This window comes from Euleptes europaea, chromosome 14, assembly GCF_029931775.1.
Source record: "Euleptes europaea isolate rEulEur1 chromosome 14, rEulEur1.hap1, whole genome shotgun sequence".
NCBI lineage: Eukaryota > Metazoa > Chordata > Lepidosauria > Squamata > Sphaerodactylidae > Euleptes > Euleptes europaea.
The window spans coordinates 12,225,668-12,238,929 of NC_079325.1; the positions used below are offsets into that span (position 1 = coordinate 12,225,668).

Below are 13,262 nucleotides of genomic sequence, written 5' to 3' on the forward strand. Positions count from 1 at the left end.
ATGTGAATAAACACGGAGGGGCACTGGCAAAGATGCCCACTCGTTTCCTGCTTCAACCCCAGCCTGGACCTAAGCCATAGTGTTTCACCCTCTACGAAATCTCCCCAGCTGGCTGCTGCTGAGACATTTGTTTGATCTAAAGTTACAAAATGCAGTTAAAGCCATCCCTCTGCTGTGACCCTACTGCCGTTGCGAATTGTGCAATATCATGCAGCGGTCAAAGGTAGCTGCTTTCACCTGCTTATGTCGTAATCTCGCTTCAACCTTGTAGATATAATAAAGTGGTCAAATGCGTGTACCGATAACCGACCTGTGGTTTTAAGCAAATATAATACATCTAACGGTGCAGCACAGGGAAGTTGTGAGATAAATTAAAGAATTCTTCTTTTTATGTAGTCAGTAAATGGCATTCCACAAGAAAAAATAACTATGTTTTTCTGTGCTCACACAAGTTACCCCATTTGTTATTATGATTACTGTAGTTTTACTGTTGCTGGTACACTGGTTGTTGGCATTGAGGCAGGGAGCTGTTTTATGTTGCCACCTTAAACGGCTCTAGTGGTTTTTGTCAACACAAGCTGAAAATCTGTACGTGCATTCAACAAATAGATGACTTAAATGAAGGCGCGGGGCGGGAGATGGGAAATTTTAATCTTCCATTGTTTCAGAATTTCCAGCAAAGAGTCTTTATGTTGGTCAATTTCTAAAATTTTAAACTGAAAACTTGGCCTGCCCACATCCACACTCCTGACAGAGATTGGAAATACATATTTTTGCAATAGGCCAGGAGTCTCAAACATAAGGCGTGCGAGCCACCCACCCCCTAGTCTTGATCTGGGCTGGCGAGGCATAGCCCGGCCCAACTAAGTGACATTTATGTCTTATCCAACCCTCGTAACAATTGAGTTTGACACCCCTGCAATAGGCCTTTAAACATTATCAGCTCTCAATAAATTTTGAGAGACAAATCTGGTGATAATGTCAGATTTACATGGGAAGAAATAAGGCTTGAACACGATCTTTTAGTCTAAATTTGAAAGAAAAGCATTGGCATGACCCCGCTTTTTTATTTTTGAGCCAGCATGACTAATAAACCCAGTCAAGATAAATACTGGTGATATGATAGCTCCTATAATTTTTTTTCTGGTGACACTATTAATACACTGTAGTACTGTGGGGAAAAATGCTCGATCAAATCAGGAAAACAATTATCTCCCTCCCCCTTCAATCTTTGGTGTGTTTTGCTGAGATATTTCTGCCACATGGTTATCCTGCTTTTCCTTCACAAAGCTGGCCATTCTCCCCAAACAAAGGCATAGCTTCAGCTGAGCCTTGACCAAGCCTCCAGGTACCCCATCAGCTGCCCCCCCCCCCACAAGCGGAGCTACAGCAGAAGGTTTTTGAGTTTGGCAAAACAGTGAACAGAAACAAAAGTAGATTAGCTTTAATGGGAATATGCTCCAAGGCTGCCCGAAAGACAAACTGTTTAAAAAAAAAAAAAAATCAAGGAGACAGTGTCAAAGAAACCATTTTACAAATGAATGAGTCAAGACTAGTAACAGGTTAGGTAATAAATATTTTACATCAGGGTGTATGGGCACCTTTTTTTCTGCAGCCCTAAACCAAACTTAACTAGGGACACAAACCCATCTTTTACTGTACTAGATGCCTCTTTTCACTTCTGCATTAAATGTACCGACAGAAGTTTTGGGTAAGGGTACCAATGACAGAAGATGTCTTCTGGTAACTGGGGGAAAGTAAAATCAACAGTTATGACCAACAACAGTTAAAATGGGCTGGTGGAGAAGAACTGAGCCTAGAATACACAAGAAAGTTTCTACTCCTTTGCATTTTGAAGATGCTGCTGCTAAGGGACTCCTAGAGAGGCTGTGTGCTTTGGGCTTTGCCCCCCCCCCCAACATTTCTCTCAGCCTTTCCTCCAGGATGCATTTCACATATGGTCTTCTGTATATCACAATGTGCAAAATCTGATGAGGATAAAGCAGGTAGACTTCAGTGCTGACAGAGGGACAGACAGTTAGCAAGAAAAAATGCCTTTGTTAAAAACAACTAAAATTATAAAACAGACAAGAGACATAAACAAATGGTTCTGCATCAAACTATTAAAAATCCATCATCTGAACAGACACCAGAACAGTGATGGACAGGATAAAATTTAAGTCCAAGGCCAAGACATTTTGCCCAGTTGATTCCACGGCCTTCACGGTTTCTCTCGCTGTATTCAGTAAACTCTGCTGAAACTCAAACTTGACTGTGAGTGTCGGCAGCATACCAAGAACTGAAAGGCTATTTGGAAGGAAAATCCCCCAAAAAGGAAAACATAAAACCCTGGACTGCCAGTCCTGCATCTTAACATGAATATATCATGTTGTTAAACACAGTACCCTCTGGTGCTTGTTTGAGGGTTTGTGTTTCATTCTCTGTCCAATCAAAGGGCAAACATTCCTCGTGGGAGATTCCAGTATTCTAGGTACCAGCTCTAACCCAAGATGAACAGAACTGAGAGAAGAGGACTAGCTTAGCTTTGAAAACAAGTTATCTTCCACAGCTGCATTCACTGTGGATCTTGTGTCTGTTTGGGAGATGGCGCCGCGGTCACAACCACCGTGGAGACTGTTTTGGTAGAACTGGACACTGTGCCCTGCTGGAGATGCGAAGCAGGGACAGTCTGAATTCGCACCTGTGCAAATGGGAAAGAAGCAGAGGTTAGTTTTAATTACCAGCTCCACCCTCAGTCATGTTACAAAAAGCACAGATACTTAGTGAGACTGGAACGGAAACGGTCACCTTTCTTCACAAAGTTGCCCGTTAACAAATGTTTAAAGCAAGGCTTCTAGCATAAAGGTAAAGTGAGCATGAGAGCCAGCGTGGTGTAGTGGTTAAGAGCAACAGACTCTAATCTGGAGAACAGGGTTTGATTCCCTACTCCTACGCATGAAGCCTGCTGGGTGTGACTTGGGCCAGTCACAATTCTCTCAGAACTCTCAGCCCAGGTGGAAGTAGGCAATTGCAAACCACCTCCCAATAGCTCTTGCCTTCGAAATCCTATGCGGTCACTATATGACTTGGCAGCACTTTCCACTACCACAAAGTGAGCATTAGATACGCTTCCAACTAATGGGTTTTGGGGTTTTTTTGTTCTTAAGTCACAGCTGACTCATGGAAACCCTTCCCAGGGTTTTCAAGGTAACAGACGTTCAGAGGTGGTTTGCCATTGTATGCCTCTGTGTAGCAACCTTGGTATTCCTTGGAGATCTCCCATCCAAATACTTGCCAGGATGGGCCCTGCTTGGCTTCTGAGATCTGACTAGATCAGGCTAGCCTGGGCTATCCAGGTCAGGGCCCAACAAATGATACCTGCATGTAAGGAATAGCCATGGGATATTTATTTTATTTAAGAACATAAGAAAAGCCATGCTGGATCAGACCAAGGCCCATTAAGTCCAGCAGTCTGTTCATACAGTGGCCAATCAGGTGCCTCTAGAAAGCCCACAAACAAGACGACTGCAGCAGCATTGTCCTGCCTGTGTTCCACAGCACCTAATGATAGGCATGCTCCTCTGATACGGGAGAGAATAGGTATGGCTCATGACCAGTATTCATTTTGACTAGTAGCCACGGATAGCCCTCCCCTCCATGAACATGTCCACTCCCCTCTTAAAGCCTTCCAAGTTGGCAGCCATCACCAAATCCTGGGAGTTCCACAATTTAACTATTCGTTCTGTGAAGAAATACTTCCTTTTATCTATTTTGAATCTCTCCCCCTCCAGCTTCAGCAGGTGACCCCACGTTCTGGCATTATGGGAGAGGGAGAAAAACTTCTTCCTGTCCACTCTCTCCATGTGTGTGTGTGTGTGTGTGTGTGTGTGTGTGTGTGTGTGTGTGTGTGTGTAAAGTGCGGTCAAGTCGCAGCCGACTTATGGCGACCCCTTTTTGGGGTTTTCATGGCAAGAGACTAACAGAGGTGGTTTGCCAGTGCCTTCCTCTCCACAGCAACCCTGGTATTCCTTGATGGTCTCCCATCCAAATACTAACCAGGGCTGACCCTGCTTAGCTTCTGAGATCTGACGAGATCTGGCTAGCCTGGCCCATCCAGGTCTCTCTCTCCATATCATGCATAATTTTATAGACCTCTTCTTTCCAAGCTAAACAGCCCTAAGCGTTTTAACCGCTCCTCATAGGGCAATTGCTCTAGCTCCCTGGTCATTTTGACTGCTCTTTTTTGCACCTTCTCAAGCTCTGCAATATCCTTTTTAAAGTGTGGGAACCAGAACTGTACACAGCCTTCCAAGTGATGCTGCACCACTGAAGCAGAAGGTGAGATGTGATCCTTACCTGTGTTGCCTGGCCCTGTTGCTGCAGCTGCTGCAGCTGCTGCGCCGTGAGGAAGCTGACGGGCTTGTTCCCAGCAATCAGTTTTGTCCCGGCCGGCATCGTGGTAAGGATGATATTCCTACCCAGTCCGCTGATGCTAAGGAAAGAAACCCATCAAAGAGTTACTGGTGATGCCCGATTGCTCTCAAGTACCCCTTGTAGTGCAGCAAGGCCTGGAAAATATATTATGCCTACGCACCGGCCTTTCGGCCTCCATCAGGACCGCCACCCAGTTCTTTGACAGGAGCGGCTAAGCAGTTATAGTTTACAACACTGCAACAGGTCTTCCATTTAGCCAAATTTGTCAGCTATTGAATGTGTGTTTTTATTTTTATTATGGGGTGAGGATAAAATGCGACAATCTCATGAGCACCTCTATTCTAAACACAGTCCTGAGCTCTAGACCAAAGACTGTGTGCACTTAAAAAAAAAATTCTTGCAAAGATGGTCTAGGACAGAGGTTCCACACTGTGCTCCGTGGAGCACGTGGTGCTCCATAAAACATCTCCGAGTGCTCCATGAAAAGATTGGGAAGAAAAATACTACTGTCATTCGGCTTAGCATATAGGTGCTAGGTGAAAATTAGTGCTCTGTGACAAATTTCTCTCCTGAAAAGTGCTCCATGACTCAAAAAGTTTGTGAACCTCTGGTCTAGGAAGCTCTGCACTCGATGGTGTTTCTTTAAGGTGGGGGGAGCGATCGTTTCTTTAAGGGGGAACAGGATTGACAAATCAGGTGCCAACTAGACATGACGATGTCCCCAAATTCACCACGGGGCTGCTATTTAAGGGATTAAATTACCTTTGTTTACAAGACCTGGGGAGGCCCAATCCTGATCAGGAGCATGGCACAGGGGGAAGAAGGGGGGTCTCCTCCCCCATGCTGTTTTGAAGAGCCCAAACCCCCAGCATTTGGGCTGTTGAAAACAGTGGGCGGGGGAGGGGGCAGGTGCCCCTCCCCCATGCCACAGTCCCAGTCAGGATCTGCCCCCTGCAGATTTTACAAACAAAGGGAATTTAATTTCTAAAATGGCATCAGTGTCCCCATGGTGATTTTGGAGATGTCGTCATGTCTAGTCGGGACCTGAGATGGTTACAAACTGACCAGGCTGCCCTTTGTTCTTTTAACAGCATCTCAAAGGCAGAAATGGGAAAATAAAGACTTTGAAAGCACAGGGATGCATATTATGTCACATGTGAATTGTTGCTATTAAACAAACAGGGGCCAGTTGAAAAAGAGAGGAACTATCCATTAGACCAGGGCTTCTTAAACTTTTTCCACTCGCGACCCCTTTTCACCTGAGAAATTTTTATGTGACCCTTGGTGTATAGGTATATAAAATAGGTATACAAATCAAGCATTTACTGATAATAAATCATAAAGAAACCTTTTAGTGTTGCCAATTTTTTCACGCCCCACACATTCAGTTACACGACCCTATATGGGGTCGCGACCCACAGTTTAAGAAGCTTTGCATTAGACCAGCGGTTCCCAAACTGTGCTCCACGTAGCACTTGGTGCTCCACGAAACATCTCCTAGTGCTCCGTGAAGAGATTGGAAAGAAAAACAAATACATGTGACAAGATCTCAAAATTGTGAATTTTTGTGGGCATGAACTGTGTGTAGGTAAGTATCGAGTAGAAATTATTATGTCCAGATGCTTAAACTACTTAAACTACTTAAATGCTTAGCATGCAGAAGGTCCCAGGTTCAATCCCCAGCATCTTCAGTTAAAGGGACTAGAAAGTAGGTGATGTGAAAGACCTCTGCCTGAGACCCTGGAGAGCCGCTGCTGGTCTGAGTAGACAATACTGACTTTGATGGACCAAGGGTCTGATTTCAGTATAAAGCAGCTTCGTGTGTACCTTTTATCGACAATACTACTGTAATTTGGTTTAGTATATGGGTGCTGGGTGAAAATTAGTGCTCTGTGACAAATTTCTCTTCTGAAAAGTGCTCCATGACTAAAAAAGTTTGGAAACCGCTGCATTAGACACATAAAACAACCACTCACGGAAACTCGGGGTCATTCACTACTGCAAAGATACAGGGGGAGAGACTGTGTTTAGTATTCAATGAATACTAACATATATTAGGTACATTTTCAGCGCCTGAAAACAGGACTTGTAAATGTCAGTGCTTTCAAGCCATCTTACGCAACTAGGTTTCCATACTCTGACCCTGTCTCTCAGCTGTATTTATCAGAAATGCAATACTAAACATTACACAGACTCCCACGTTTTACTCACTTGGCTCCAAGGTTGCCCTTGATAAGGGGGGCGGTCACCATACTCTTGCCTTTCACGGGCTGGCTTATGACTGAGAGAGGCACTGTGATTCGGGCAGGCAGCTTCCCCTGGATAAACAGAAGAAATCAGGACCAGGAATTCCATAGAGCGCTTTCTGCCATAGAAGAAGAGGGCTCCAATGCCTCTCTGAAACTCATACTTCCACACTAGAATACTGCTGTTATGGGACTGTAGTTCCTCCTGAATTTGATATCAGAACTATAACTTCTGGTGTTATGGAAGGAGCAATGAGCATGCTAAAGCAATGATCCATCAGCATTTGTTCAAGCCTTTTAACTGAGAGGAAAGCTCAGAGGCAGAAGAAGAAAAAGAAGAGTTGGTTTTTATATGCCGACTTTCTCTACCACTTAAGGAAGAATCAAACCAGCTTACAATCACCTTTCCCTCCCCACAACAGACACCCTGTGAGGTGGGTGTGGCTGAGAGAGTGTGACTAGCTCAAGGTCACCCAGCTGGCTTCATGTGTAGGATTGGGGAAACAAACCCAGTTCACCAGATTAGCCTCCGCCGCTTATGTGGAGGAGTGGGGAATCAAACCCGGTTCTCCAGATCAGAGGAAGAGGAAGAAAAGGAGAAGAGGAGGAAGAGGAAGAAAAGGAGGAAGAAGAGGAGGAAGAGGAAGAAGAGGAGGAAGGAGAAGAAGGAGTTGGTTGTGGAGGAGTGGGGAATCAAACCCGGTTCTCCCAGATCAGTATCCACCACTCCAAACCACCCTTCTTAACCACTACACCACTACACCAAAGGCATCTCATTGTAGAGACTTTCCAGCCCAGCTTAATCCACAGCACGGCAGCCTTACTTACCGCTTGGGAGGTGGAGACGACGGTGGTGCTGACTGGGACTTGCCGCATCGTGGTTGCTCCCGTTCCTATAGTTATGGGTGTCCCAGCTCCTCCCGACATGACAGCAACTGCCTTGGACACGGAAGCGGTCATGGTCGGCAAAGAAACAGCTGACGTGTGGACGGTACCTGGCACACTCACCGCAGCCGAAGAGGACATCTGCTTGGCGTGAGTGGCAACGGTAATGGTTTGCCCGGTTTTGGGGGGCATGACCCCCACCCCCTGCACGATTCTTATAGTAGCGGCGGGCTTGGCTTCTGTGGATGCCACGGTGGTCATGACTTTGCCCTTTTGGTCAGCCATGGTCATGCCCAGGGCAGGCATCAGTCTGAATGCTGAGCTGGTGGATTCCATCGTCTTTAAGTCAGGAGTCACTTTGACCACCGTGGGCCCTGCCGGGCTTGGCGAAGCCGAGCTGGGAGCGCTGGTCTTGGCGGGCGAGTCAGAAGACTGGATGGGGCTGGAGGTGACGTGCAGAGTCGCTGAGATGCCTTTCCCGGTGGACGCGCTTCCGGCAGCAGCGGAGAAGAGGTCTTGAGTCAGTTTGACAGTGGTGACCTGGGACTTGGCCAGGGTCGCCATCATGTCCGGGGTGATGCGCAGGACAGTCTGCCCCTTGGCGTCAGTGGTGATGGAGGAGGGAGGCAGGCGCAGCACATCCTTGCCCTGGATACGGAAGTTGGAGGTGGCCAGCGGGATGCCGCTGCCAGGCTGGTTTTTCATGCCGAGCTGTCCAGTAATGGCCACCTGTGAAGAAGAAGAAGAGGAGGAGGAAGAGGAGGGAGAAGAGGAGGAGGAGAGTTGGTTTTTACATGCTGACTTTTCTCTACCACTTAAGGAAGAATCAAACCGGCTTACAATCACCTTCCCTTCCCCTCCCCACAACAGACACCCTTTGGGGTAAGTGGGGCTGAAAGAGTGTGACTAGCCCAAGGTCACCCAGCTGGCTTCATGTGTAGGCGTGGGGAAACAAATCCAGTTCACCAGATTAGCCTCTGCTGCTCACGTGGAGGAGTGGGGAATTGAACCCAGTTCTCCAGATCAGACTCCACCGCTCCAAACCACAGCTCTTAACCACTACACCATGCTGGCTCTCCAGCACACACAAAGCTCAGTGTGTCAAATCAACCCATGCCCTTATCGCTGCTAGAGAACGTTATGCAGTACCAGGAATGCTGACGGAGGCCGTTCTTTTACGGGAAAAAGGAGAGAGAAAATACAGGCACAGCTTTTCGTAACAAACCTCATTACAAAAAAGCCAGATACCGGGAGAGAGCAGCAAGGAAACCTTTCCTCCATCAACAGGCACTATGCAACCTTCAGCAACGCAGGAACACTGTTGCCCCCACTCCCCTTCCCCATCTCTTCTTCCCTTTGTCTCTATCAAACTGTAAAGCCTTTGGGGCTCTGTGTATTGCCTGTTGCTTGTACAACACTTAGTTGAATTGTAGGGACCTACTTAATCTGAAACCTGGCTCAGTTTGTATTTGACTGTCCCCTGCTGGAAACAGAATGCTAGGCTAGATGTACCCATGGTCGAAGTGAGCACACTTTTGTATTTACTTCTTAACCCCATTTCTCATTAAAGCGCCGATCCTCACCTGCTTGATGATATTTTGGCCGGCGACATTCTGGAGGACAGCGGTGGATGAAGAGGAGGAGGAAGAGGTGGAAGAGGAGGAAGTCGCAGAGGAGTTGGGCGTAGAGCTGCCTGGGGAACTAGTGGCTGGCTTTGGGGCGGGACTGGGCGCTGCAGAAATCCCTGTCCCAGCAACAGGGGCTGGCCCCGTTACTGAAACGACTGGCCGTTGCACCTGGACTGGGTTGGCTTGAGCTTTCACCGGGACAGTCATAACACCCTAATGGGAAGAGCAAACAGACAAGACGTCACACACATTACTTGAGAGATCCCTGCATTCATCTCCAGACTGCTCAACGCATCAGAACCCGTGAGTCAACGACCTTCCCTCCTTTCAGGATAACTCTTGGAAACTGCTCATTCGAATGCATCCTTTTGGTAACTGCTTAAAGCCCGTTTTCTCTAGAAATGTTTTGCTGTACAATGATGACCTCTGCATGTATTTGCAAGTTACCCACTTGAGGAGTCATACTTCGGGCGTTCAAAGGGGCCTTAGAGGCCAGCTAGTCCAACCCCACATTCAATGCAGGCAATCCAAAGCTAGAGCTGAGCCTAGCTTCAACTGGGCAGGGCAGGATATAAATTGAAAGAATTTTATTATTATTATTATTTCTGACCAACGGCTGTCCAAGCCTTTGCTGGAAGAGGGGTCGTGGCTCAGTGGTACAGCATCTGTTTGGCATGCAGAAGGTCCCAGGTTCAATCCCAGGCATCTCCAGTTAAAAGGATCAGGTGACAGGTGACGCAAAAGACCTCTGCCTGAGTCCCTGCAAAGCCACTGCCAGTCTGAGAAGACAACGCTGACCTTGACGAACCAAGAGTCTGATGCAGTATAAGGCAGCTTCAGGATCTCTGGCGAGGGAGACTCCATACATTTTCTACCCCGGTTATTTGGCTCTACTGGAGATCAATGGTGTTCAGCAGCATTACTACACGTTGCATGGTGTTTAACAAAAGTGTACTCATTTTAAGGGCACTGCACTGTATTCAATTGCTGTCTTAAAAAGTGTAAAATCACAGAGATTAGTGCTGGAGAAAGCAGTCTGGGATGGAGACGGGCCACGCGAGTTCTTTTACTTGCTTTCATAGACATTCCTCACCTGAGGCAGGACTTTGCTTTGCGCGGAAGTGGCAGGGATGCGGATCTGCGGTACAGATGTTGGCGGCAGTGGCTGCTGCGGCTGCGCTATCGTTGGGGCCGGCTGAGATACAGCTGGCAGGCTGGCCTGGGCCGTGACCACTCGGACCTGCGGGAGTCCAGAGGAGACGGTGTGGCCAGCTGCCCGAGAGGGGGGCTGCGGAGGGCCAGCCTGAGTCTGGGTGGTATTCTGCGTGGTGGAAAGCAACGTCCCAAGCTGCGGCATGGTAGGAGAAGACACCAGAAGGATGCTGTGGAGGAATGGAGGGGGGAGGAGAGAGAAATGATCTGGTTAACTTGAAAAGAAGCAACACAGCTCTCGGTTCCAATGACCAATCTTGGTCAACTCCTTGCTGTTAATGTAGTAAATTATTCAGGTGTTTAAAATGAATCTAAAAGAAGAGCCCTGCTGGATCAGACCAGTGGTCCATCTAGTCCAGAATCCTGTCTCACACAGTAGCCAACCAAATTACTCTGGAGGGCCAAAAGGGCATACTGGCCAAGGCCTTCCCCTGATGTTGCCTCCTGGCACTAGAATTGAGAAGTTTACTGCCTATAAACGTGGAGGTTCCTTGTAGTCAGCAAAGGTAGTAGCCACTAATAGATCTGTTCTCCAGGAATTTGTCTAACCCCCTTCTAAAGTTGTCTATGCCTGTGGCCATCACGACATCCTCTGGGACCCTAACCAGCCTGGCAGCGGCATCCCGCTGGCCCCCTAACCCTAACCCCTTGTTGTGAAAAGAAGCATTTCCTTTTGTCTGTCCTGAATCTACTGCCCATCCACTACACTGAGGGTAGCGTCTGCATACAAGAGATCATTTTCTCCTCAAAGCAAACCATTATTAACTCTCTGGAAAAAAATGAACCCACAAGAGACGTGTCAAAAAGAGCCATGAGCAGCTCAAGAGACTTTCTGGCCTCTTCCACCCTTCCTGCTTACAAGTGTGGTTTGGTTTTATTGAGCCACCAGGATTGTTTCAAGACATCCTTCCCTTGCAGGGCAGCTGGTCCGCCCCGGTAGCACAGACCTAACAGGATGATAATGGTCACCTTGAATTAAGATTCTGCCTTAGAACTGCATGCTGGTTTCCCCCTGCAGCATCTTCCTCTTTAGATCAGGGGTCCCCGACCCGTTAAAGCCTTTGTGAGCACCTTTGGAATTCTGACACAGGTGTTGAGCGTAACAACAAAATGCCTATCTCTGTAGTTGGAGCCAACCATGAAATGTCAGGGAGTAATGTCATGCATCAACAGCAACATTTCAGGCAGAAGTCTTTTTTAAACAGGAAGCCTTTTTAAAATAAAACTCTTGTATAAACGTATTTTCCTGCTTATGCGTAACTTACTTGAGCCTCTATGTAGATCCTTGTACTGTGGTGGCGGCGGCTGCCAAAGCAATCTTTTTTTCTTTCAATCTGCACAATCAGATCTCCAATGGCCGATCAGACGACCTGCTGGGTAAAGGCCCCACCTGGTCACCCCTACTTCCTAAAAACACTTGGTGGGTGCCAGGAAAGGAGTTGGTGCTGACTTGGTGCCCATGGGCACCATGTTGGCAACTCCTGCTTTAGATAGTTTAGCTCTGATAATGCAAGTTTACCCTGTTATCACAAATGGATGAAGCCTTTATTAATTGTGTTTATTCTAAATTTGTAAAATTGTTTATGTCTCTGTTTGTCAGTGAGCAATAAAGGTTAATTGTAATTGCTTTAGATAGATCTATGTTTTCTAAAATTGTTCCATACGTGTCTGAACACCTCACTCCTGGGGGCTAATTCAAATTCAGTGAACGGATGCATCTCTACTTTTTGTCAAGTAAGGTGGAATGGCTTACCTTTGGTTGGGTTTCGCTTGCTCTGGAGTAACACTCGGCATACTTTTGCTGACCACGGAGACCGGGGGTGGGGAAACGGGCATTGCCGGCAACTGAGGGGCCGTGGGTGTCACTGGGGTAGGAGGCATGCTGGAGTCGCTGAGGCTCAGCTGGCTCGGCTCAGAGGTGTTACCACTGGCCACTTTCACCGAACTCTCCTTGCAGCTGGATTTCTGCGATGGCAACAGCAAAAAATCGTCACCAATGGAACAACAAATGCACTGAGCTTGCTGGGCAGGGGGTGGGGGGGAGAGAAGGGAAGCAGAAGGAAGAGGCACTCTGATGGATGAAGCGTAGGAGCGAGAAAACAAATCCAGTTCACCAGATTAGCCTCTGCCGCTTATGTGGAGGAGTGGGGAATCAAACCCAGTTCTCCAGACTAGAGTCCACCGCTCCAAACCACCACTCTTAACCACTACACCACGCTGGCTCTCCTAAAGCCTAATCTAAAAATATCAAATACATATTGATGGTGTCTTAAATTAGCTTATTCCCTACCATATCTAAAAGGGAAAATATTCCACAAGGTGGGAGGCTACAGTGACAACAAGCGGGCCCCAGCTGTCAAAGATCTCATAACTTCATTGAGAGGAGACAGAAAACTAAAAAAAGGGGGTGGGGTGGGGGAATAAACCAAAAGAGAGGAAAGGAGGGGGCAAGGAAAGGGAAATAATCCTTAGGTAAAGGTGCAAGCATAGGGTCATTACTGACCCATGGGCTGACATCACATCATGATGTTTACTAGGCAGACTTTAATTACGGGGTGGTTTGCCATTGACTTCTCCAGTCGTCTACACCTTACCCCCAGCAAGCTGGGTGCTCATTTTACCAACCTTGGAAGGATGGAAGGCTGAGTCAACCTTGAGCTGGCTACCTGAAACCGACTTCCGTCAGGATCAAACTCAGGTCATGAGCAGAGCTTTCGACTGCAGTACTGCAGCTCACCACTCTGCGCCACAGGGCTCATATGGGTAAAATAGTTAGCAAACTGTTATCCACCCCGAACCCTTGAGGCAGGGCAGCTGGAAGTCATAGAACCATGGAGCTGGAAGGGGCCATACAGGC

At 47.4% G+C, this 13,262-nt stretch overlaps 1 protein-coding gene across 1 annotated transcript in view; it reads right to left on the reverse strand.

The window, feature by feature from the left end:
• Positions 1-2,556: 2,556 nt before the first annotated feature.
• The window catches only part of NFRKB (nuclear factor related to kappaB binding protein), a 33,352-nt gene continuing 22,646 nt past the window's right edge, over positions 2,557-13,262 (reverse strand). Inside the window, exons 19-25 of the mRNA XM_056860285.1 lie at positions 12,159-12,370; positions 10,287-10,575; positions 9,149-9,406; positions 7,509-8,294; positions 6,646-6,752; positions 4,357-4,492; positions 2,557-2,701 (exon numbers count right to left, since the gene is read on the reverse strand). Coding sequence (XP_056716263.1) covers positions 2,576-2,701; positions 4,357-4,492; positions 6,646-6,752; positions 7,509-8,294; positions 9,149-9,406; positions 10,287-10,575; positions 12,159-12,370 — 1,914 coding nt within the window. The 3' untranslated portion in view covers positions 2,557-2,575. The remainder of the gene's footprint in view (positions 2,702-4,356; positions 4,493-6,645; positions 6,753-7,508; positions 8,295-9,148; positions 9,407-10,286; positions 10,576-12,158; positions 12,371-13,262) is intronic.